The following is a 26,462-nucleotide window of genomic DNA, read 5'->3' on the forward strand; positions in this document are numbered from 1 at the left end:
TGCTGGCAGTGTTTTGAAGGGGATGACTTCAACTGTACCCAGACAGGAGAACTGAGACAGGCACATGGTATCCCTAGACCCATCACGTACGACCAGGAAGCCTCTCTCACAGATCCTTGACCAACCTCAATGAGTGACGGAGAAAAGACAGATAAAGATGACAAGGGCAAGGAGCAATCAAATCTCTTCTTTCTCTCCTCTTTTCCAACATTGGTAGATGTAGCCTTTCCAGTCTCTCTTCATATGACAAGTCCCTGATACTTGGTACCATCTTTGTAGCTGCTCTCTGAACTCTCTCCAACTTCCTTAAATCCTTTTCTCATATGGCAACCACACTACTGCTGCATATTCTAGTCTAGGTCTTATCAGCGACACATCATCTTCCTGACCATCTCTTCATTCATATATAAAAAGGCCTGCCTTATTCTTCTCAACAAGTTATAGGTTTCTCCTGTAATTTTGCTAATGTGTCTCTCCAGGGTCGAGTTCCCAGTCACTGTAACACCGAGATCCATTTCCTCTTCTGCTTTACTCAATCTTACACCATTCAACACATAATTTGCTTTTACTTTTCTTGTACTTTTTCCAAATTCTATTACCTTACACTTCTTTAGATTAAATTCCATTCCCCATCTACGTATAACTCCACTCTGATATCTTGTTCAGGTCTTCTTGTAAAGTTCCACGGTCCTCTGCACTTTCAACTTTCTTCAGCAACTTTGCATCATCCGCAAAAAGGCTCATGTAGCTGTTCACACTCTCCATCATATCATTTATATAGACTGCAAACATGATTGGTGCAAGTACTGAGCCTTGGGGTACTCCACTTATGACTTCCCTCCATGATGATTTTTTTATCTTTTACCACCATTCTCATTTCTCTGTTTATCAAGAAATTTTCCATCCATCTCAGCAGGCACCCCCTTAGCCCACCACTATGCTTCAACTTCCACAGCAATTTCCTGTGTGGCACTTTATCAAAGACCTTCTTCAGGTCTAAATAAACACAATCAGCCCATCCATCTCTTTCATGCATTATATCCACCACTCTGGAATAAAAACTCAGTAAGTTTGTAACACACGATCTCCCTCTCCTAAATCCAAATTGTTGCTTTATTATCACTTCATTTCCTTCTAGGTACTGCATCCATTTATCTTTCACCAATCTTTCACACATTTTGCACACCACACTTGTTAGAGGCACAGGTCTATAGTTTAAGGGCTCCTCTTTACTACCACCTTTGTAGATTGGGACTATGTTGGCTCTCTTCCATTCACTTGGAACTCTGCTTGCAATTAGGGAGCTTTCAATAATATTATTGCACTTTTTTAGTATCCATCCTGATACTCCATCAGGTCCAGGGGCCTTCCTAACGTCTAGTCCCTCCTTCTGTTTCTGGACATCCTCTTCAGTCATTTGGATTTCCCTCAGACCCATTTCTTCACTCATCTCACTCTGCCACACAAATGTTTTCTCTTTTGTGAATACTGATTGAAAACTCCTGTTCATTATCTCTGCCAATTCAGCCGGATCCACACACATTTGACCATTCACCTTCAATCTGCTTATTCCTTCTCTATTTTTCATTTTGCTGTTCACATATCTGAAGAATAGTTTTGGTTCCTCTTTGCATTTGTCCATAACATCTTTCTCATAATTTTTCCTTTCTTCTCTAATAACCTTTACATATTCATTTCTTGTAGTTGTGTAGTTTTGCCATAGCTCCTGCGTATTTTTCCTCCGCCATCTATTCTATGTTGTTTCCCTCTCCTCCCTAGCTATTTCACATCTTCTGTTATACCAATCATTGTTATATCTTCTCTTTGTCTCTACTTTTGGTACATATCTTTTCACTCCCTCTTCATAAATATTGATGAAAGCTTCCCACTTCTTTTGCACATTACTTGCTGTGATAAGTGTACTCCAGTCTGCTTCACCAAAGTATCTCATTTGTTCAAAATTAAACTTACCATAATTAAATTTTTCACTTTTATAATCTTCACATCTACTTTCCTCTTTTTTCTTTAATACAAAACCTTATCATGACATGGTTGCTTTTTCCTTGTGGACAACTATAGTTCATGTCTTCTATAATATCTGTTTCTTTTGATAATACCAAATCAAGTCTTGATGGCTCCTCTCCTCCTCTGTATCTAGTGTTTTCCTCAACCCTCTGTGTCATAACATTGTTCATTGCCAGTTTCAGAACCTTATCTCCCTATGAGTCTTCTCCTCCTCTTGTGTTACATTCCTCCCAGTTTATCTCTTTACAATTAAAATCTCCCATCATAACAATTTTGTTGTTTTCTTTAATTTTCTTTACAAGCCATTCTTTTGTTTCACTCAGCAACTGTTCATGCTCTTGTCTATTCCAGGTCTTTGTTTTTGGTGGGACATACACCACTGTGACATATCGTAATCCTCTTCTTCCATTTATTAGTTGCAAGTTTAGGCCTTCCACCAAGCCTTCCACCTTTTCCACACTCTCCATCCTGATACCCTTTTAAACAAGCATCATCACTCCACCTCCTCCTTTTCCACATCTGTTTCTTATCCACATATTGTACTTTCCCCCTCCTAAATTTGGTGTTTCTGAATCTCTTAGTTTAGTTTCTACCATTGCCATGATGTCTGGTTCATTTGTTTTTATAAATTCATTCACTTCATCCATCACTGAAACTAAACCATCCACATTAGTGTATGCCACTGTCCATGCCCCTCCTTCTCTTAAAGCTGTGCCTCTGCACCCTTCACTCTTCGCATGTACCACTTCCTCAACCTTAGGTCCATTACTCTCGAGAAAAAAAAGTTCCTTTTCCTCTTGTGTTCTGTGTGTGTGTGTGTGTGTGTGTGTGTGTGTGTGTGTGTGTGTGTGTGTGTGTGTGTGTGTGTGTGTGTGTGTGTGTGTGTGTGTGTGATGTTGTGTGCGTGTGTTGTTTGAATCATGGTTTGATACATCAGGTTGTTAGCTTGACTACCGTTCATTGGTTCGATTTTCTATTTTCACTTTTCAGTACGTGGGCCACCACAGTCAGAGCAACATTCCGCGTACAATCCTATCAAAGCCGTGGCAGGGAAAAGCTTGTTGATGATCTTAACTTCATCTACACTGCACAGAAGAAAACGCCAATGGAACCAAGCAATACTGGTGATGTGAGGTTACTGCATACAAAGCTCGTGTTCACACAACAGTAGGGGATGAAACTTTCACTATCGTGAAAAGTGTGAACGAGCACAATCATTCCACGACTGCTGCGGCTGTGAAGGCGAGGGAGGCCATGGTCGAGCTGAAAGCTGTTGCTACTTCCACTCAAGAATCTTCTCGTGCTTTGGTGGCTAACATTTTGTCAAAATTGGATGAACATTCACTGGCTCATGTGCCGTCCACATCTACTATGAGCCACTATGTGCAGCAGTGGTGACAGGACACTCAACAAGCTCCTCCAATTCCCCAGACTCACACTGGCTATGTTATTCCTGAAGAGTACACCAAGTTAGAGTCGGGAGAGAAGTTTTTGCAGCATGATTCTGGCATTGAGGATGACAATCATATTTTTGTCTTTGCCTCTGCTCAGGGGTTGAGGGATCTTGTCTGCTATAAGAGTTGGGGTTTTGATGGAACCTTCAAATGTTGTCTCAAAATCTTTGTGCAGCTCTTTACCATTCATGGTCAAGACAGAACATTTAGTGCTCCTCGAGTCTTTGCACTGCTTCCTAGCAAGACTGAAGAAACATACACTCGGGTTTTCTCCATTCTTAACCCTTTTCTTCCAGCGCTTAAATTATTTTCTCGTTTTGTATGACGGCTAAAAATGGTAAACCTAGAAATTGTCAGAAAATTGTTTGAATACTAATAATTATTTTCTCTTTGTTATTCTGAATACAATGATGTACTTTGTAGCTCGATGTGACCTCTGAAAGTTCAGTTTATGCCTTATAAAGGATTCCTCCTCCTCCCGCTGTGTGATCCATCATCCAGCCCGGAGAGCGATGACACCACGCGCACGCGCACACACACACTCTCTCTCTCTCTCTCTCTCTCTCTCTCTCTCTCTCTCTCTCTCTCTCTCTCTCTCTCTCTCATCTTGGAGGGGAAATTGTACACTTCCAATGAGAGAGAGAGAGAGAGAGAGAGAGAGAGAGAGAGAGAGAGAGAGAGAGAGAGAGAGAGAGAGAGAGAGAGAGAGAGAGAGAGAGAGAGAGAGAGAGAGAGATTTCATCCCTTTTCATATTAAGTTTCAGGCAAATAACATTCTCTCTCTCTCTCTCTCTCTCTCTCTCTCTCTCTCTCTCTCTCTCTCTCTCTCTCTCTCTCTCTCTCTCTCTCTGACAAGTTACCTTCTACCATTTTATTATAAAATCGAAGATAATGAAAAAAAATAACATGAAAGAATGATAGGTATCATCTCTCTGTTCTGATAAAACAGGTGGATCCTGTAAATCATTTTCCGAGTCCTCACTAATGTCTTCGCTTTCTTCAGTTTCTTCTTCTAAATATTCACTGTCACTGTCTTCAAACTCAGAAGCACTGCTAAATACATATGTTCTGTCCTGCTCCATGGTGAGTTATGATCTGAGCTCCTTCGCTCTTATCAGGATGTCTCTTCGCACTTATCATGGTGCTTTCCACCCAGCGAGTGCTTTCCACCCGGCGGGTCGCTGGGGGTTGCCAAGTGTCGCCCGGAGAAAGGGAAAATAGCTTAGTTACCGCTAAATTTCTAGAGCTAGTGACAACACTACATGTGGAAACATGCCAGACACTTCCACTCACACCATCTGACTCAAGAAACCGCGCTTGGAGCTCAAAATTGAGGCGCAAAAATTCTTGATTACGGGTATGATCGCCGTCGCTACGGACGCATTTTTGCAATCGTATATATACGATTGCCGAAAGGAAAGGGTTAAGGATTTGCAACCTGAACTGAATCCTCAAGATGTGATGATGAATTTTGAAATGGCTTCCTACAATGCCTTTATTGCCTCTTTCGGTTATGCTTCTGTAACTTTTTGTCTTTTCCACTTAAGCCAAAACATTTACAGAAAAGTAGTGGACTGCAATGAGAGGCAAAGGTACCATCATGAGGATGAGTATGCTTTGAAAATACATTGTTTCCCTGCTTTAGCATTCTTGCCAATACAGGATGTAGTGGCTGGTTTTGAAGAGCTTGTTGATGATGATGATTTGTCTCAAGAACTTATTGATTACTTTGCTGTAAATTACATTGGTTCAGAGAGAGGTCGTGGTCAGAACCACAGGAGAATGGTTCCCAGGTTTAAAATTGCTGTTTGGAATGTGCGTGACAGAGCCCTTCAAGATAAACCTCACACAAACAACAACTTGGAGGGCTTCCACAACGCCCCTCAAAGTTCTGTAATGCAAACCCCACCCTAACATTTGGCATCTTATCAAAGGACTGAAAAATGAAGTTCTTGGAAATGGGAAAAGGATTAAATTTGAACAGTTTGGATCAGTATGTAAGCCAACAACTGCTACTAAGAACATCAAAAGTCTCATTGAAAAATATGATCTAAATGAAAAGATGCATTTCCTTCATGCCGTGGCTCATAATTTAAAGTTATTTTAGATATTTTAGTAGTCCTCTTCTGAGTAGTAATGGAGTTTCGCAACTAAGGCAATGAAAATACAGCCAAGGGAATGAATCACCCTAGGGGACCAATCCTCCAAGGATGAATAACCCGGGGGTGAATCAACCGGGACATTTCATCCGGGGACGAATCACCCTCGCACCAGCCACTCCACCTAGGACCAATTATTTCTAATATATAATAAAATAACGCAATGGCTAGACATGGGTTATAATGTAGATTTAATTTTCTTTGATTTTTCTAAAACTTTTGATGTCATCTGCCATGATATATTAATATCAAAACTGTATACACTGGGTATCAGAGATAAGCTTTTACTTTGGATTAAAAATTTTGTGTATAATCAGATGAGTGTTACAATTAATCACCAGCAAAGCATTTCCAGAAATACTGAAAATGGAGTTCCTCAGGGGTGTGTTCTGGGACCTCTACTTCTTTTTTTGCATTGAAACACAGCATTCAATTACCAAGATTTTTCACTGATGCCCTGAAATAATGTGTCAACATTAGATATGATTCAAAGTGTAATATTTGCAATTATCTTAATACATGTCAAACTGATATAAATATCCTTGTCTATATTGTCAAGTCATGGGGTTTAAACATGAATACATATGTATATTGTAACATTTTACTAGAAGGCCAATACCTTGGAACATTAATAATCACACTGGTAAGTACTACTTAAACAGTTCTCCAATCCCTACCAAGGATTCTGCAAATGATTTTGGAATACTGATTGACACCTATCTTAAATTCCATCAGCATATTGCCATTACCATAAAAAAGGCCACAGGGACTGTCTTATAGTATCCTTAAAGCTAGTTTCGTAGTATTCTTAAAGCTACAATCAATCGAGAGGCTTCCTTTATGGTCCTCCTATATGTGTCCCATATTTGTCCACTATCGAAATAAGCATAATTCTTATGGAACACAGGTTACAGCAAGGACTTCTAACTGTTAGAATCTGTTCAATACAGATGGACTAAGAAAATTTGTAGACTCGAAAACCTAAATTATACTATGACTTAAGACTCTAAAATTATTCTGTTAAGGGAAGACTAAGACATGACCTAATTTATTATTGGAAAATTTTTCATGGTTTTTTCCCCCTACCCCTCCTGAAATTCTTTTCCCTTAACCACTTTATCCAGACACTAGAGGACAACACCTAAAAGTTTCCCACACAGTCCTATCTTGATATACACGAACAATTCTTCAGTTTAAGATGAATACCAATTCGGAATGCATTACCTGACTCCATTGTATATATCACAACTTTGGCATCATTTAAATCAACTTTGTCTTGTCACCTTGGAGATCTGCTATATGTTTATTACTAATCCAGCAAATTGCATCCATATCTCTGTCCTCACCCATCTGACCATATCTCACTGGATATTCTAGTGTCCATCTGTTTCAGCTGCTAAGATGCACTTTCCAGTCTTTACATCATAGTCCATCATTTGGGTTAATCTGGATATCACGTCCATGTTACGTACAAGCATGAAACTCACATGTCATAGACATGTGAGTTTCATGGCAGGGTTCAGTGACCCTGCCATAGGTTCATGTGAGTATGGCAGGGTTCAGTGATCCTGCCATAAATGTAAAAAAAAATTGGAGACACATGTCTAGTATGGCTGTAATAGCACTCGCAAGAGTGGAGAAATTTTATATTTTTTAAGTCCAGCGAGCTCTGCACCAGTCAAGAGTAAACAATGAAATTATTTCCTTTTGTTTATAACTAGAATTTGTTGGTAGCAGTATATTAGGATTTCATGGTATCTATACAGCTGATCTCTCCAATCATGCGCTGGCACCTGTGAGGCCATTCCTAAGGCTGCACATTATGATTTTCCACAGTAGGTTCAGTTACACTTTTCATTTGTTTTAGAGACGTATCAGGCATTCTGATAGAGGTTCACTGTCATTTGTTAACTTGGCTACCTAGTGGAAGAAGGTGAAGCAAACAGTGCAAGTGTTCAGTAGGAAAAAAGTCACTGTGTGTGATATTTAGCAAAAGCAATGGTTAAGATGCGATATACAGACATAAGGAAGAGGTTCCATGTGTTTATTAAGGAGCCACCAAACTATACCCACTTCCATCACCCTGAGAATCTCCACACTATACCAGTAAGGCATAACAGTATCATTCTTGAGGTCCCTCGATGGCTAGGTTATGCTAGGTTAGGTTAGATTAGGTATATTAGGTTATGCTAGGTCAGGTTAGATTAGGTTAGGTTATGCTTGATTAGATTAACGTCCTACCGGTGGGGTGGAGGGGTCCTAATGGGCACAGCCCCAGCAGCTGGGTTAGGTTATGCTAAGTTAGATTAACGTCCAAGTGGGAGGGGTCTTAGGGGCTAGGATAGGTTACTTTACTTTACTTTCGAAAATTCTGCCCATTAACGGCAGGGCTGAAGTCGGCTTCCGCCCGTCCCCGTCGATCCCACTGTCTCTTCCCTTTCCTGTTCCTGGAGTACTTCAGGCAAGGTTAGGGAAATTCAAAATATTAAGGTAAATTTCCTTTGATTTTTAACGCCCTTATTTCACATTTTTCATCCCACCTCCAAAACCCCCGATTCCCCACGTGCCCTCTAGCTTGTTTGAGGGGATAGGGAGGGTTGGGGGTGGAATAGAGGGGACGAACTTATAAAAAAAATACCGTTATTTGTTTTGTACATTCCTAATAACTTGGACAGGCGCATCAGTTGTGTGTGGCTTCTGTAGACCGCCTCCTGGGCTGGTTGGAGTTTGGGAAGCCCACCAGGTAAGAATACCAGTTAAGAATAATTGGTTTCTCCACACATATTGAAAGTAATAAATAAGTACTTGGATCCACAATTTGATTTTTAGAGAGTAACGGGTACTACAAGTTTCTATTTACAGACATCAAATAAACTTAAAGCAAACAAAATTTTATTCCCGTCAGCCAATAGTAGATTTCTTGGCAGGTAGTGGCGAGTCGGGGAATAGGCAACGCATTGGCAAATTAGTGCTACACGATTCTATTACGAGCTCCAACAACTTGGAAAAGTAAACCCCCGACAAAAGTGAACACAAATAACAGCTCACCAAAACGTTACGAGCAACAGTGAAGACAAGCACAGGAACACACTTAAACGCCGCCTTAGCTCGTCGCTCTTCATAACGGCACCTTGTATATTGTATAGACGGCTTTCCCTGTGATACTTTGTTCAATTTTATCATATTTTTTTCAGAATTTATGTCATTAAATTTGGGTCTCTGCTTTACTTCTCTCGTATCAATAAAGTATCTGCCTGTCATATCCTTCCTGTTCACCTTTTCCTCGCACATTTCCTCTTTATTATCTTGTACACCATATCATTAACTAAATAACTGAATATATTGGATCAGCATAGTTAACACGGTACGCTAAAATAGGAAAGGCTTTATATGACGAACAGTGAGCCTGGATGCTTCCCAGCTGGCCGCTCCACAGGGAGCCACAGGAAGGGTGACGGGTCGCCTGGCGTGTGTTTACCTCCAGCATGGCGTTTGGTGTGTACAGTCTGCTGGAGGCCGCCGTGCTATGCCTCAATGCTGTGTGTGTCTTAAACGAGGAAAGATTTTTATCCAAATGTAAGTGGCAAGAAGTAATCGTCAAGGCATAATTTGTGTGACAAAAGTAAAAGTCAGTATTTCCAGTACTCAAACTTCTCAAATCTGTAACCTTTGCATTAGCTTACTGCTATGAATCCGTGACATTGATCTCAGTTTTTACTTTGGGTATTATATAAGTGCATCCGTCTCAGGGCGAAAAAAAAAAAAAAGTTCTTAGTGAAGTACTTGGGTCACATAACACGCCAATGTGTATCTTTACCTCCGCAAATTGTTACGGAGATATTAATTTCTATTAAATTTACCATTAAGGTAGGTTAGGTTTAGTTAGGTTTGGTTAACTTTAGTTAGGTTTGGTTAGATTTAGTTTGGTTAGTTTCAGTTAATTTAGATTAGGTTTATTTATGTTAGGTTTTGGTAGGATTTTTTTTTTTTTTTTTTTTCATTTTTATTACATATTTATTATGTAGGAGGGGTACTGGCCAAGGGCAACAAAAAAGAGTTCCACTGAGGTGCTAGCCCCTGAACAGAATTGAAGGTGTTGGTCAAAAATATGGATAAGTGTCTTGAAACCTCCTTGAAAGAGTTCAAGTCATAGGAAGGTGGAAATGCAAAAAGGAGGCAGGGAGTTCCAGAGTTTACCAGAGAAAGGGATGAATGATTGAGAATACTGGTTAACTCTTGCATTAGAGAGGTGGACAGAATAGGGGTGAGAAAAAAAAAAGAAAGTCTTGTGCAATGAGGCTGCAGGAAGAGAGGAGGCATGTAGTTAGCAAGATCAGAAGAGCAGTCAGCATGAAAATAGCAGTAGAAGAAAGCAAGAGATGCAGCATTGCAGTGGTGAGAAAGAGGCTGAAGACACAGTTAGAGGAGAGGAGGTGATAAGACAAAAAGCTTTTTGATCCCACCCTGTCTAAAAGAGCGATATGAGTGGAACCTCTGAATACATGTGAAGCATACTCCATACAAGGATGGATAAGGCCCCTGTACAGAGTTAGCAGCTTGTGGGGGGGAGGGGGGAACTTGCAGAGATGACTCAAAATAGTTGTTTTAGCTAGAGATGAGATGTGAAGTTTCCAGTTTAGATTATAAATAAAGGACAAACTGAGGATGTTCATTGCAGAAGGGGGGGAACAGTTGAGTGTTATTGAAGAAGAGTGGATAGTTGTCTGGAAGGTTGTGTTGAGTTGATAGATAGAGGAATTGAGTTTTTTGAGGCATTGAACAATACTAAGTTTTCTTTGCCCCAATCAGAAATTTTAGAGAGATCAGAAGGCAGGTGTTCCTGTTTATTTCCTGAAGGGTTGGATGTCGACAAAAAGACATGTAAAAGATCAGGATAGGGCAAGAAGTTTGGTTTAGAAGATCATTGATGAATATTAGGGAGAGATTGGGTGAGAGGACAGAACCTTGAGGAACACCACTGTTAATAGATTTAGAATAACAGTGTCTACCACAGCAGCAATAGAGCAGTGAGAAAGGAAACTTGAGATGAAGTTACAGAGGGAAAGATAGAAGCCATAGGAGATTAGTTTGGAAGTCAAAGCTTTAGTTAGTTTAGTTAAGCTTCATTTTTTTTTTTTTTCTCCAATATTTTGCATTAGGAGAAAATAACATTTTTCTGGTAGACTTTGGTGTTTTAGATGAGTCTCTGCTTGTTTTGTCAGAAATTATTGGTTTATGTGTGTGTGGAGGGGGATATGTAAAAAAAAAAAAAAGTGTGGCCAAAATGGTTTCTAGATTCATTTAAAGCACATCAAAATCTACCAGAAAAATGTAGTTATATCTGAAGATGTTAAGTGGATGCACTTAAATAAATTTGCCCCACTGTCTTCTCGTGACCTGTAATCTTGGCTGCCATTGTGGTCTAATAAGGTGTAAGGTAAGTACTAATATATTTTTAATGTGAAATATATGTAGTTTGCTACGTTAGATTAGGTTAGGTTAGGTTAAGTTATGTTAGATCAGGTCAGGTCAGGTTAGCTCAGATCAGGTTAGGTCATATCATGTTAGATTAGATTAGGTTCATGTTCCCCTCCCATAAATCCCGCTTCCTGATGCGACCCCAAGATCATAGGGAGATGAGGGGAGAAGAGGAAAAATGAAATATTTCCAACATATTCTGTGCTCAAAACTGTCTATAACAAAAAAAGAACAATAACAAATATCATAGTTTTGTGCTCAAAATGTAGTCTAGCCCTATTGTAAAAATTTACCTTGTTAAATCTTAAGAACAGCTACTCCTCTCATTCTCCAACTATCTTGAGAGGCCTGATCAGGAACGGTTTTTTTTGGGTGGGAGATGCCCAAAATAGGCTCCTCCCCTTTCTCCCACTCCCCCCCCAAAAAAATCCTTCTGGGTAAAATTCCTGAAAAAAAAATAATAATGTAATCTATCTAGCTTACTCTAAAGAATGCTAACCTGCATAAGTAAACTTTAACCCAGCTTAGCCTAAACTAGTCAAGAAGCTGTGCCCCTCTGAACCCATAAAATATCACTAACTTAACCTAACACTTGGGGCTGTGCTCCACCCAGGATTCCAACAAAGGCCACTAACCTGACTAAATTTAACTATACCTTACTTGGAAGACTATGCCTAACTTAAATTTAACCTAAAATAACTGTGGAAACCCCTAAGCTTACTAGCCTAACTGAACTTTAACCTCACTTAACTAGAAATGGAACCTTCTCTAAGATCACTAACATAAACTAATCAAAACTTTACCAAACTGAAGAGATCACATACTCCTGAACTGCTTCAAAGATCACTCACCCAACTAAATATATATAACTTCACCCAAATGGGGGACTACAGCACCTGGACACGAAAGGCTCCCGCAGTCTCTGTATAGCGTTGTAGACTAGCCTCGGACTTGATGTACCAACAATTATTTTGTTAAATTTTCATGATAGTCATTGTTCTTAAAATTTTCCTATTTATTTAGTTAGTTTTTTATTGTTTATTCATTTATTTATTTATTTTTATTAATATAAAAATGTATTCTTATTTATTTTTATATATTTGATTATATTACAGTAAAATCCCTCTCATCCGGCATTCGAGTATCCGGCACATTTTTTCCCCAAGCCTAAAAATCAATAAAAAATCAATGTGTACTCACAAAATCGATTAAAATTCCCGTGCGAGGCATACTTTGTCCCCTCGCCACCAGAGCGCACTGCTTCGCACCACCCGCGGCCCACTGCACTGTGTTTACTCAGTGACTCAGTCCCGCGTGTACACTGTTTATCGCCTGACGCCTTCATCATGCCTAAAGTTGTAGAAAAGAGGAAGTGTATAGTAGTATTGTGTGTTGGTGAGTGTGAGGTGGCAGCGCGGGTGGCGACGCGCGGCATGGCGATCAGCTGATCTTTGTTATGGTAAGATGCATGAGTGTAGGGTGGTGATTGCGGACGTAATTTAACTTCTATTCAAGTATCCGGCAACTTCTGGTATCTGGCATGTCGGCGGTCCCGTTGATGCCGGATAAGAGGGATTTTACTGTATTATTATTATAATTTTACTTTCTTATTTATTTATTTGTTTTATTTTATTCAGGGAGAAAATTTTTTGGAGTGGCTCTGGCCAAGGGCAACAAAAATTGCAAAAAAAAAAAAAAGCCCACTGAGATGCTGGTCCCCAGAGTCAAAAGCATTAATAAAAAATGCAGGATATGTGTCTTGACACCTCCCTCATAAAAAAATTTCATCATAAGAAAGTGGAAATACAGAAGCAGGAGTTCCATGGTTTACTAGAGAAAGTGATAGGTGATTGAGAATACTGGTTAACTCTTGTATTAAAGAGGTGAACAATAGGGGTGAGAAAAAGAAAAAAAAATTGTGCAGAGAGGCTGCAGGAGGAGGGGAGGCATGCAGTTAGCATGATCACAAGAGTAGCTGGCATGAATATAGTGGTTGAAGATAGCAAGAGATGCAGCATTATGGTGATGAGAAAGAGGCTGAAGACAATTAGAGGAGAGGAGTTGATAAGATGAAAAACTTTTGATCCCACCCTGTCTAAAAGAGTGGTATGAGTGGAACCCCTCATACATGTGAAGCATACTTCATACATAGACAGATAAGGCCCCTGTACAGAGTTAGCAGCTGGGGGATGAGAAAAACTAGTGGAGAGGATTAAGAATGCCTTACTTCATGGAAGCTGTTTTAGCTAGAGATGACATGTGAAGATTTAGATTAGATTATAAGTAAAGGAACAGAGGATGTTCAGTGTAGAAGAGGGGGACAGTTGAGTGTTATTGAAGAAGAGGGGTAGTTGTCTGGAAGGTTGTGTCAAGTTGATAGATGGAGGAATTGAGATTTTGAAGCATTGAACAATAATAAGTTTGCTTTGTCCCAATCAGAAATTTTAGAGATCAGAAGTCAGGCATTCTAAAGCTTCCTTGCATGAAGTGTTTACTTCCTAAAGTCTATGAAAAAAGACATGGAAAACTGCAGGGTGGTATCATCATTGTAAGAGTGGATAGGACAATAAGTTTGGTTTAGAAGATCATTGATGAATAATACAAAGTAGATCTAGGAGAACAGTGACTGTCTACCTGTACAGAGTTCGCAGCTGGGAGGGTGAGAAAAACTGGCGGAGACATCTCAGAACGCCTAACTTCATAGAAGCTGTTTTAGCTAGAGATGAGATGTAAAGTTTCCAGTTCAGATTATAAGTAAAGGACAGACTGAGGATGTTCAGTGTAGAAGAGATGTACAGTTGAGTGTCACTGAAGAAGAGGGGATAGTTGTCTGGAAAGTTGTGTCGAGTTGATAGATGGAGGAATTGAGTTTTTGAGGCATTGAACAATACTAAGTTTGCTCTGCCTCAATCAGAAATTTTAGAAAGACCAGAAGTCAGAGATTTTGTGGCTTCCCTGCATGAATTGTTTACTTCCTGAAGGGTTGGATGTCTATGAAAAGACATGGAAAAGTGCAGGGTGGTATCATCAGCGAAGGAGTAGATAGGACAAAAAGTTTGGTTTAAAAGATCATTTATGAATAATAGGAAGAGAGTGGGTGACAGAACAGAACACTAAGGAACACCACTGTTAATAGATTTTAGAGAACAGACTATCTACCACAGTAGCAATAGAACAGTTAGAAAGGAAACTTGAGATGAAGTTACAGAGAGAAGGATAGAAGCTGTAGGAGGCTAATTTGGGAATCAAAGCTTTGTGCCAGACTCTATCAAAAGCTTTTGATATGTCTAAGGAAACAGCAAAAGTTTCACCAAAATCTCTAAAAGAGGATGACCAAGACTCAATGGGGAAAGTCAGATCAACAATAGAATGGCCTTGATGGAGCCCATACTGACAATCAGATAGAACGTTGTGAAGTGATAGAATCATTTTGTTGAGCATAGATTAAAAAATTTTAGTTAGGCAGGAAATTAAAGAAAAAGGAGGGTAGTTTGAGGGATTAGAATAGTCACCTTTTTTAGGAATAGACTGAATGTAGGCAAACTTCCAACAAGAAGGAAAGGTAGATGTTGATAGACTGAGTTGAAAGAGTTTGACAAGGCAAGATGCAAGCATGAAGGCACAGTTTTGGTGAACAATAGGAAGGACCCCATCAGGTCCATAAGCATTCTGAGGATTTAGGCCAGCGAGGGCATGGAAAACATCATTGCAAAAAAATGTTAATAGGTAGCATGAAGTAGTCAGAGGGTGGAGGAGAGGAAGGAACAAACCCTGAATCATACAAGATAGAGTTTGTAGCAAAGGTTTGGTTGAAGAGTTCAGCCTTAGAGATAGATGTGATAGCAGTAATGCCATCAGGTTGAAATAAAGAGGAGAAAGATGAAGAAGCAAAGTTATCGGAGATGTTTTTGGTTAAGAGCCAGAAGTTAAGAGGGGAGTTAGATCTTGAAATATTTTGACTCTTGTAATGAAGTTTTTGGCAAGTTGGAGAACAGACTTGGCGTGATTCTGGGCAGGAATATAAAGCTCATGAGATTCAAATGATAGAAGGCTCAAATACCTTTTGTGGGCCACCCCTCTATCATGTTTAACACGAGAACAGGCTATGTTAAACCAAGGTTTAGAAGGTTTAGGTAGAGAGAAAGAGTGAGGAATGTATGCCTTCATGCCAGACACAATTACCTCTGTTATGCATTCTGCACACAGAGAGGTCTCTAACATGGAAGCAGTAGTCATTCCAAGAAAAATCTGCATAATACCTCCTCAGATCCTCCCCAATTAGGAGGGGCAGAATGCCAGAGGCACCTCCATTTTGGGGGAACCTAAGGAGGGACTGGAGTGATAGGACAAGATACAAATATGAGACTGTGATCGGAGGAGCCCATCGGAGAAGATAGGTTAACAGTATATGCAGATGGATTAGAGATTAGGAAAAGATGAAGAATGTTGGGTGTATCTCCAAGATGGTCAGGAATACGAGTAGGGTGTTGCACCAGTTGCTCTAGGTCGTGGAGGATAGCAAAGTTAAATGCTAGTTCACTAGGATGGTCAGTGTAGGGAGAGGAAAGTTTAAGCTGGTGGTGAACGTTGAAGTCCCAAATAGTGGAGATCTCCGCAAAGGGGAAGAGAGTCAGAATGTGCACCACTTTGGAAGTTAAGTTGTCAAAGAATTTCTTATAGTCAGAGGAGTTAGGAGAGAGGTATACAGCACAGATAAATTTAGTTTGAGAGTGACTCTGTAGTTGTAGCCAGATGGTGGAAAATTCAGAAGACACATGAGAGCAGGTTGAGTCATTTTGCAGATAGGCGCAACATCCAGCTTTGGATTGAAAATGAGGGTAGAGAAAGTAGGAGAGAACAGAAAAGGGGCTACTGTCAGTTGCCTCAGGCACCTGTGTTTCAGTGAGGAAAAAAAGATGAGGTTTAGTAGAGGAGAGGTGGTGTTCTGCAGATTGAAAATTAGATGTAAGACTGTGAATATTGCAGAAGTGAATGAAAGAAAGCTTAGGGGAGGTGTCAAGACACTTAAGGTTGGTGCCAGAAAAGCAGTCTGATCTGGGGACATTTGTGATCCCCTCCCTAGATGGGGACTCTGAGGCTGGTGTAGCAGTTGCCATGATAATTTTGAATTTTGAGTGAAGGGTGTATGTGTAATTAGGTGCATATAGTTTTGTGTGAAGGAAGAGAGTTGTCTTTAGAGGGCAGGGTGTAACTGCCTCCTTGTGTTGTGAGACACAAAGGGAAATGTTCAGTGAGGTCACAGCTGGGTTTAATGATAAGTTCACAGCACCCCCAGATCCAGTACTTTAGACCTCACTGAGAGTAATTATCGTTTTGGCAGGTATCTACTGCCTCCTCCTCCTTGTACTGTATATGGTTGCTAGATTAGGTGAAACAAATAAATTGTGATGGTTGTGAAATAAAGTAATTAGTTATATTACTATATTAGCTAATAGAAAATATATGTTTGTGTGCTAGAATGAGATGAGGTAAATTTCTCATGATAGATAGTGGTTAATGGTTGTTTGTCAAGTCTCAAGAATGAGACATTTTAGTATTATGTAAGTTTTAGTATCTTCGAGATAGATGCTCAGTCTGCTTAGTATTTATTTTCATTCATAGCTCTATTTCACACAATTTATACTTTTTTTTTTTTTTTTTTTTTTTTAGGATGAACCTGTTGCTAATTAGTCTTTAACCATGTTCAGCATTATCCAACAGTGTGTGTGTGTGTGTGTGTGTGTATATATATATATATATATATATATATATATATATATATATATATATATATATATATATATATATATATATATATATATATATATATATATATATATATATATACTATTGTAAATATTTTTCCATTGTTGTTATTGTTGTTGGTTTATTATTTTTTTCTCTTCACCTTCTTATTCTTCATATTATTATTATTATTATTATTATTATTATTATTATTATTATTATTATTATTATTATTATTATTATTTGCCTTCTTATTCTTTTCTTTGTTCTTTATCATTGTGTCATAACATGTTTATTTCATGTACCAGAAAGGACAGATTGTAGAAAAAAAAATTTTTGCAGTGCCAGGATGGGGAGGTTCACATGTCCAAGGCTTTGGAGAAGAACCAGGCATCAAAACTCAGATCTTCCATTTCATTCGCTCAGTCAAGACAGTAATGAAGTGTAAGTAAAATAATTTTCTAACATGCTGCTCCCTCTGGGATTGTCCTCTAAGTCGAGTGGCATTAACAGGAGGGCCTCCATTACATATCCAGACACTCTCTTCTTTTTTTTTTCTCTCTCTCTCTCTCTCACAAGTCCTTCATCCTCTCAGTATTGCCAAACCACCTCTGTATTTTGCTTTTTGTCTGTTCCATCTCCTCACACCACTCTAAGCCTGAGTTTTGAGGTGGTATCTTTCATGCACTCTTTCATCACTCACCCTCCTGGTTGAGTATTTGTCACTTGGAATGTTCAAGAGAATATTTTCTTGATTTTCAAGCTACCTATGATGGTATCACCTCTACTTATGACAGAGTTGCTCTTTGTAAAAAAAATTAAAATGAAAATATCATAAGTAAAACATTTTTCCTTTTATCCAGAAAACTTGTATTACCTAATCTACAAATGGACAAAATTATCAAACAAAATCTGTTGTATAGCAAAATACCAAATATGTCAGTACAATATTGCATATTGTACTGAAACTACAGAGGCAGATAAATTATAGATATAAGATTCCATATCTTGGCCGGGATCATCAGTAGGCAAATCATTATCCAAGATTTTAAAATTCCAGACTAGGGATTCTCACCTTACACTATCTGCTCTATTTTGAACATTCTAAGTGTCTACTAGATAAGCTCTTCATGATTTATGATTTCACCAGTGATTGTGCATTAGAAATCTGTTAATCAAATTTAAGAGTTGTAATAAAGGTCGACAAGATATGAACTAAATCTTTATTTACACATGTGCCATAATGACCATATTAAGTTCCAAGCTATCTTTGGGCACCTCTGAAGGTTATTGTACATAATGGAAAAATTCACAGTCCTGGATGTGGATAGATGTGGTTGTGAGGTGGCAACTGACATGAAAACTGCTGACTTTGATTCTGGAACGTTGACATGCCAAAACCCATCCAGCCATTGATCCTCGGTTGTTGTTGCATAAGAACATAAGAAAATAAAGGAATCTGCAAAGAGCCATGAGGCCTACACACAGCAGTCCCTGTATGAAACACAAGTACCTACTTCCACCTGTCATTCCCATCTATAAATTTGTGTAATCTCTTAAAGCTCCCTAATGACTCAGCACTAACATCTTGATAACTGAGTCTATTTCATTCATCTACCATTCTATTTGAGAACCAATTCCTTCCTATCTCTTTCTTAAACATAAATTTTTCAAGCTTGAATGCATTATTTCTAGTTCTGTCCTGATTACTGATCCTCAGAATTTTGCTTATGTCCCCCTTGTTAACCTCTTAACCTACATCTCTCTAAAGAATGTAAATTTGATAGCTTCAGTCACATTTCATAAGGAATACCCCTCATCCCCTGTATTCTTTTAGTCATTCTCCTTTTTGCAGATTCTAATAGACCTATGCCCTTCCTGTAATATGGGTACCAGTATAGTCTAGATGAGTTCAGACCAGTACCAAATATAACTTTAATATTACCTCAGGACTTCAGCTTTTAACACTCCAAAAAATTCATCCTAATACCAAATTTGCTCTATTTCTGGCCTTTATGCACTGTATTCTTAGACAGAGATCAGAGCTAACTGTAACTCCTAAATCTTTTTTGTTCCCTGAACCTACCAGAGCTTCGTTGTTTATTGTGTATCTACTGTGTGGGTTTCTTTTACCTATGCTAAGTACTTTGCATTTGTTAATTTTAAACTGCCTTTGCCATCTGTTTGTCCATTCATTCACCTTTTCAAATCTGCCTGCAAGTTGATGGTATCTGAATCTGACCTAATTAATTTACCTATCTTCATTTCATCCACAAATTTACTAACATCACTACTAATCTCACTATCCAAGTCATTAACATATATTAGAAACAGTAATGGCCCTAAAACTGATCCCTGTGGCATCCCACAAATTACTTGACCCTATTTGTATTTAGAGCTGTTTATTACAATTCTCTGTCACCTGTCGCCTAACTATGATCTTATCCAGCCTAACATCTCACCATCTGTCCTGTGCACCCTAATCTTTCTCAGGAGTCTCTGATGAGGTTCTTTGTCAAACGCTTTACTAAAATCCAGGTATAGGATGTCATAATTATCCTCATTATCTGCTGCCTCGTAAACTTTACTGTAAAAACTCAACAACATTCGTAAGGCAGGACTTCCCTTCATGAAGCCATGTTGTGACTGATTTATCAAGTTGTGCTTGTCTAAATGCCTCTTAATGTTCCTTGCAATTACTGATTCTATTGTTTTACCTACAATTGAAGCTAAGCTGACAGGTCTATAATTAGACCTAACATTTTATCTCCTTTCTTAAAGATGGGTACTACATTCATCTGCCTCCACATTACCGGTACCTCACCTGAGTCTAGCAATTTTCTAAAAATAGTAACTAGCGGCTCACTAATAATCTCTTTGCATTCCTTAAGTACTCTGCGATATATTTTTTTCTGGTCCTGGTGACTTGAATTTTTCAGCCTCTCCCCTGTTCCACTATCTCCTTAGTTATGGAAATATCTATCAGCTTCTCATTCTCTTCTGCTCCAAAAATCCTTTCACTACCCAGCATTTCCTGTATGTTTTCCTGGGTGAAAACTGTTAAGAAATACTTGTCCAGAATTTTACTCATTTTTTCCCCAGAACTAACTCCTGTAGTATTTCTCTGTTCTTCGTCCTATATATCTGATAGAATCCCTTGGGGTTAGTCTTCACTTGGCTAGCTACCTTTAATATTACCACAGAATAATTTTCTCATATTTGGGCTTGCTTCAGTAAAAAATTGCCATAATATATTCAGATGTCCTTTCAAGAAGTGGTAAGCTCCTGCCCTGTGAAAACCTAATCACATCCATTCCCCCCTTTGTGAAGTTGTTCTTAGGAATGGATGCCAGATAATTTAAACAGAAGTATAATTACTTATTTATCAACTCTTACCTTTAGTTTTGTACTTTGGGATGTATGTGTACTTTTGTCTAATATTTTCCTTTTTTTTTTCAGATCCCCTGATTCCTCTGAACATCTGCATCATTCTCTTTAAACTTATTTTTGGATGATAATTGTCATTAACTTTATTTAAAAAAAAAATAATAATAGTAATGATCATGTTTGTTGCTTTGCTTTTACCAAGAAAATTTTAAAAATATTATACCTTTTATAATAAAAATATGATACACTGCCCTGTCTTTTCCCTTGTCAAATACTTTTTAATAATATAAAAGCTATCCACTGTAATTTATGCACCAGTTCTTTATTCAAAGTTAAGACTTTGATTCACTATTATGAAAATAAACTTGATACAACGAATCATTAGTTTTTGGTCATTGTTGTCACTGTTAAGTGCTGAAGGCAGGCTATGGTGTGCAGATATCTGTAAACAAAATTAGTCTTTGGAATCTCCAACAAAATGTAATGGATCCGTAATAGCTAGGGAAGGATAAAAACATTTCATACTGATATTTATTCGTAAAATACGAAGCAATACAAAAAACACAGCCTTATTGTAGTCCCATTAAATTTATTAACAACTTGCTCTCTGGCTATAATTAATGCAGGTCTAACAATCTTGAGTCTCTAGCACTGGCTGACTCTGTCAATTGGTAACTGAGGAAATCTTATTATCTTGGTTAATGGGAAACATTGGTCATATGGAACTGTTATGAAGTTTGACCATTATCACCCAGAATAACTAAAACTTCATGCCATTAGTTACCATACCATGTTCTTGTACTTTGAAGAAGCTTAGTTGCCTGAACTGGTTAAAGAAAAATATTTCTTAATCAAATATTATACAGCATTGTAACTTTACAGCTGCAGCATCAGACAGTTGTATATACTTATGAGTGAAGATAGTCTATATTGCACATAGAAGAATACATATTCTTAATACAGGCTGTCTTCTCAGAAAAAAAGATATTTTGTTTGTGGTACACTAGTGCATGTAGAAAGTGATGGGGCAGCAGCTTGTCTGAGTAGGTGGATGAGTGAGCCAGTCACACATATGCTGTGCTTCTTTAGGCTTTTTATCATGAAACTACAGTGCTTTAGTGGTTATATTTAATTTGCTTCCTTCATATGTGATGATTATTATTTGTGTTTTTACTCAACAGAGTATGTGCCATAAAAAAAAAGTAGGCCTTTAGACCACAGTACTTCCTAAGCAACAAGATACTGATCACACAGCAACATGTGTATGTTCAAACAACAATCACAGTTAACTGGTGATCACTCAAGCTATCAACCATCACCTCAAGCATCCAGTGATAGGTATTCAGCTGCCTTTTAAAAGATTTTCATTCAAAAGTCAAAATTTGTTGGGTTAATTAATGACTTTGTGACACATTTTCTACTTGTTATATGGGTCAAATTCCTCCTATAAAAATTGAGATACTTAAGTAGTTACCTGGGCAATATATAGCTGTTATGAAAAATACATATAAAAAAAAAAAAGAGCTCAAGCATACACTTTTTTAGGGGATGAGGAATTAAACTTAAAATGCAATGTTAACTGAAAATTAAAGCTCTCCTGATATTTAGAAAAAAAAACTCACAATTTTCACTTTTTAAATTGAGCTTTACTATAAAATAAATGAAATCTTATGATTAGCAAGCTAACATGTCAAATGTATCTGATAAACACTAACATACCATAAAATACATTTTTCAAAACTTCAAACTTTGCCTAATTGTTATTTTGAGCAATGTAGGACATAAAACCATCATAATTAATGAGTACTGTATCTACTAGGCTAAACATTTTGTTGATGGATAAAAATTTGAGTATTAGTATTAAATGTTTTATACCAAAAGTAAAAAAAATTATGTTTGGTTTCATTCCTAAATATCATTTAAGACACCATTTAACACCAGAAAATAATAATAAATAAAAATAGTCTGTCCCATTTATCTTTCTAGTTTCTTATTTTCATCTGAGGGGAACTGTATACGATGACGGATGAAGCCACATCATTTGCATTATGTGCTGCATTGCTTGACACTACAAATTTAACTGCTAAATATTTCATCATGTAGATACATTCCCACTTTGAAAACTTTTGAAAGCACCAGCTCTGAAAGTCAAAAAAGAGGATACATTTTTTACACTTAAATGCCTATGAAACACAGATAGTGCCATGTGCAAATTATGCCTTTTGCTTTTTGTTTCATAGCCTGCCTTGCAAATGTCCTTCACATCACACAAAATTAGAAATTAAAATTAAATGAAAGCACCAGTATATGGTTATGGCTTCATCATTACTTATGTATGCCTGAATGAAAGAAAGTAATAGACATTATCAAAGTCAATGAAAAAAGTATATATATATATATATATATATATATATATATATATATATATATATATATATATATATATATATATATATATATATATATATATCATTTGAAGTACTTCAGTGACTCTCTTTAAATATTCCTGAATATCATATCAAGACTGGGAACATGATGTTGGATGTAAGAAATGGCAAAGTAATGTTGTGACTAATACTGAACAATACTCAAAGTTATAACAGGCAGGTACAAGATAAAGGCTGAATCCTTATGCTATAAATATGTCAATTGACAGCTTTTGTTAAAATAATTTATTTAGTAACCTAAAATAATATCACAAGAATGTATCCTCCTTATTTTTTCTTTTGTGAAATCCATATTGAAAAATAATGAAATAACCCAAAATGAAAAATAATGAACATGAACAAATGAGACTTTGCCATTTCTAACATCTTGAATATTATATTGCTGATTTTAAGAATATAAGATGCACCAGGCACTTCCATTTTTTATATCTATGGTAATGGATATTAGCCTATTGTTTTAATGCATTCTAAGCAACTGGTGTCTAATACATAAATATGTAATATAAGAGACTGTGTGTATCATATTAGCCTTCAAACAGCTGCTGGCAACACAAAACATCTGCATTCATAATTATGTCCAGTAGCAATAAAGTGCAGTCTCTGATAACCCTGCCAACTTCTGAATTTTCATATTCTCTGATTGCTCAAGATGTTTAAACTTTATATAAATAAGCAAACTTTATAATAACAAAATATATAAGTTTGATGGATGTAACTTTAGAGGGTCTGATGCATTACCACTTGCCGAGGACTGTATCTCTGATAGCATCAACATACTGTGCAGGCACCCAGTAGATCCAGTACCTTGAGGCCTCTGTTGGTCCCAGCTGCAGACCCTGAAAAGAGATTTAGCCATGAAGAGGCACTTTCCCAGTATGCATTTCTATAGAAGCCCATGGGCTAACATGAATTAAAATTTAGTCTTAAGAAATTTTGTGTGTGTGTGTGTGTGTGTGTGTGTGTGTGTGTGTGTGTGTGTGTGTGTGTGTCTTTTTTTGTATGTTTTATAAAACTGAGTTAAGTTTGTTATGGTCTGTTTTTCAAAACCAAATTATTATTATTGTCATCATCATCATCATCATTATTATTATTATTATTATTATTATTATTATTATTATTATTATTATTACTATTATTAATTTTGTTTTTTATGTCTATTATTTACACACACCATTTACTATGGTACTGTATTCCAATGACCTACTGCACTGTGCAAGACACTGTATCTCTGTGCATTCTTATTTCCTATCTTGTTAAGCTTCTCACTGTATGCTCTTGATGCTGGTTCTTCTTTTGACATTCTCTCTCTCTCTCTCTCTCTCTCTCTCTCTCTCTCTCTCTCTCTCTCTCTCTCTCTCTCTCTCTCTCTCTCCCTATTATATATATATATATATATATATATATATATATATATATATATATATATATATATATATATATATATATATATATATATATATATATATATATATATATCCACCAGTTTGGCTAACACTGATTTCTTTCATATCTTAAATGTCTGAGACTTGGTATCCATCTCGTAGCTGCTTCTGGTACTTTCCTGATTTTTTTTTTTATTCATTTATTCTAATGTGGCTGATTCCACACCACTGTTGCATACAGTAAAATCCCTCTTATCCGGCATCAATGGGACCGCCGACATGCCGGATACTTGACAGTTGCCGGATACTTGAATAGAAGTGAAATTATGTCCTTCTGATCTTTTCAAGCTGAACCACTCGTATAACACTTTGTCCATCATTTCACCATGATGATACTGCAGTGTGTGATGATTTTCCGCTGCCTTTGGGGTGTTGGTGGCTTTCATGTAATCCCGCAACTTTTTCGTTTGGGATTTAATGTCATAAATACAGTAAAATCCCTCTTATCCGGCATCAACGGGACCGCTGACATGCCGGATACTTGAACATTGCTGGATACTTGAATAGAAGTGAAATTATGTCCACAATCACCACCCTACACTCACGCATCTTACCATAACAAAGATCAGCTGATCGCTGTGCCACGCGTCGCCACCCGTGCTGCCACCTGCTAAATCACGCCCTTTCTCTTGTAGCATTGGGCCTGTAATTGTGACCCCTTCTGATCTTTTCAAGCTGAACCACTCGTATAACACTTTGTCCATCATTTCACCACGATGATACTGCAGTGTGTGACGATTTTCCGCTGCCTTTGGGGTGTCGGTGGCTTTCATGTAATCCCGCGACTTTTTCGTTTGGGATTTAATGTCATAAATAGTTGATGAGCCAACACCATATTCTGCCATTAGTTGCTGTCTGCTTTCACCTCTCTCTAATCATCGACAAATGTCTACCTTTTGCTTAAGTGTAAGCACAACATGCTTCCTCTTTTCTACAACTTTAGGCATGATGAAGGCGTCAGGCGATAAACAGTGCACACGCGGGACTAAGTCACTGAGTAAACACAGTGCAGTGGGCTGCGGGTGGCGCGAAGCAGTGCACTCTGGTGGCGAGGGGACAAAGTATGCCTCGCACGGGAATTTTAATAAATTTTATGAGTACACATTGATTTTCTATTGATTTTAAGGCTCAGGGAAAAATGTGCCGGATACTTGAAGCTGCTGGATACTCGAATCCGGATGAGAGGGATTTTACTGTATTCCAGTGTGAGACTTACAAAGGGTGTTATTTTCCTTGTTATCTTGTCATCAACTTATATGAAGGCCACTATCAAATCTGATAATACATGCATATTTCACACATGATTTATAAATTCCTATGGTGACAGGTTCTTACTAATCATTATTCCAAGATTCTTTCTTTCATTGTTTCTTTCAAGATCTATGCTAGTCTTCTAGGGCTTTCTTCAGGTATGAAAACATGACATATATCTACATAAAACTCCATTTGCCATTTCTTGTGCCAGTCAATTTAACCATGTCTTCCACAATTTTGTGCAGTCTTCATTTGTAACTGTTCCTTGAACTTTGGCATCATCAGCAGACATATGCATATAACTACCTTCTGCAACACTAGCCTTGTTACCCTTTATGTAAATAAAAAAATAAAATAAAAAAAAAATGTCAAAACTGGTCTCTGAGGAACTTTCCCTGTTATATTCTGCCAAGAAGTTTATAAATGAGTAGTGGATTCAAACATGCTCCCTTTAGCAACTATCAGCCTCTCAAGTACTTTAAAATCAGCTCACCATGATGTGGTACTGCTCAAAGCCTTCTATTGCCTCGGATACAATGTGACGGATGTGGTTCATGTTGACCTTCTCAGTACGTTCTTTTGTGCCAATCCAGATCTGGTCAAGTTCCAGCTTGAAGGTGAGACGCACTTTTCCCCCATGTTTGTTGACCATCCCCGAGAGTGGATATGATGGTAATACATCCTGAGAGTAAACAAATAAGCAGTCAGTAGTATTTCATTTATAGAATGTTTAACAAGATCCAAGTTAAAACTGAAAAAGGGTCATGTACTATAGTCCATTCATTCCCAGCTTGCAAACAGCACCTAAGCCTTTCGTAATCTCATTGCTGATTGGTCAGTGGCACTTGTAACTGATTGGTTTGTGACTCAGTCCATCTCCCACTTAGCCTAGATACTGGCCTCTCCAAACTGTACAAATTTTACTTCTGTTTCCTCTGTCAACCTTACTTCATGCAATATTCACTTGTTTCTTGATCATTAAACAGAAGAATGGTAGATCACAAATGTGTTAAAGTAAAGTTTGAAGTGACAAAGAACAAATGAGAATAGTGGTATGTAACTAGAGGAAAT

At 37.7% G+C, this 26,462-nt stretch overlaps 3 protein-coding genes across 8 annotated transcripts in view; 1 reads left to right on the forward strand and 2 right to left on the reverse strand.

Annotated features, from left to right (window-relative positions):
• Positions 1-8,944, reverse strand: part of LOC135099890 (mediator of RNA polymerase II transcription subunit 27-like) — a 73,000-nt gene extending 64,056 nt beyond the window's left edge. Inside the window, exon 1 of one of the 2 annotated variants that reach the window (XM_064002532.1) lies at positions 8,687-8,944. In XM_064002532.1, coding sequence (XP_063858602.1) covers positions 8,687-8,929 — 243 coding nt within the window. In that variant the 5' untranslated portion in view covers positions 8,930-8,944. Of the gene's footprint in view, positions 1-6,075; positions 6,096-8,686 lie in introns of those variants that run through there. The other variant, XM_064002533.1, reaches the window with a different exon arrangement.
• A 92-nt stretch (positions 8,945-9,036) lies between these two features.
• Positions 9,037-20,498, forward strand: LOC135099892 (immediate early response 3-interacting protein 1-like). Of its 2 annotated transcripts, none has more exons than XM_064002539.1 (3): positions 9,037-9,214; positions 17,204-17,305; positions 18,177-20,306. In XM_064002539.1, exons 1-3 carry the CDS (start codon positions 9,124-9,126, stop codon positions 18,275-18,277), a joined length of 294 nt encoding a protein of 97 aa, XP_063858609.1. In that variant the 5' UTR covers positions 9,037-9,123; the 3' UTR covers positions 18,278-20,306. The 2 variants fall into 2 exon arrangements, with proteins under 2 accessions (XP_063858609.1, XP_063858610.1); XM_064002540.1 differs by lacking the exon at positions 18,177-20,306 and adding an exon at positions 20,321-20,498 and having other exon boundaries at positions 9,044-9,214.
• Positions 20,499-20,765: 267 nt separating this feature from the next.
• The window catches only part of LOC135099891 (ubiquitin domain-containing protein UBFD1-like), a 33,974-nt gene continuing 28,277 nt past the window's right edge, over positions 20,766-26,462 (reverse strand). For 2 of the 4 annotated variants that reach the window (XM_064002535.1, XM_064002537.1), the window contains exons 6-8: positions 25,885-26,073; positions 23,434-23,531; positions 20,766-22,389 (exon numbers count right to left, since the gene is read on the reverse strand). In XM_064002535.1, coding sequence (XP_063858605.1) covers position 22,389; positions 23,434-23,531; positions 25,885-26,073 — 288 coding nt within the window. In that variant the 3' untranslated portion in view covers positions 20,766-22,388. Of the gene's footprint in view, positions 23,532-25,884; positions 26,074-26,462 lie in introns of all 4 variants that reach the window. The other 2 variants (XM_064002534.1, XM_064002536.1) reach the window with 1 other exon arrangement.

The sequence above is a fragment of the Scylla paramamosain genome, chromosome 4 (assembly GCF_035594125.1).
Source record: "Scylla paramamosain isolate STU-SP2022 chromosome 4, ASM3559412v1, whole genome shotgun sequence".
Classification (NCBI taxonomy): Eukaryota; Metazoa; Arthropoda; class Malacostraca; order Decapoda; family Portunidae; genus Scylla; species Scylla paramamosain.

Bases quoted from the DNA above. Each gene is read 5' to 3' on its own strand.
- LOC135099892 (XM_064002539.1), top strand. From the start codon at position 9,124: ATGGCGTTTGGTGTGTACAGTCTGCTGGAGGCCGCCGTGCTATGCCTC. The intron at 9,215-17,203 runs GTAAGTGGCAAG...AAATTTTTGCAG, and splicing joins GGAAAGATTTTTATCCAAAT to TGCCAGGATGGGGAGGTTCA. The intron at 17,306-18,176 runs GTAAGTAAAATA...AAAAATTCACAG, and splicing joins AGTCAAGACAGTAATGAAGT to TCCTGGATGTGGATAGATGT.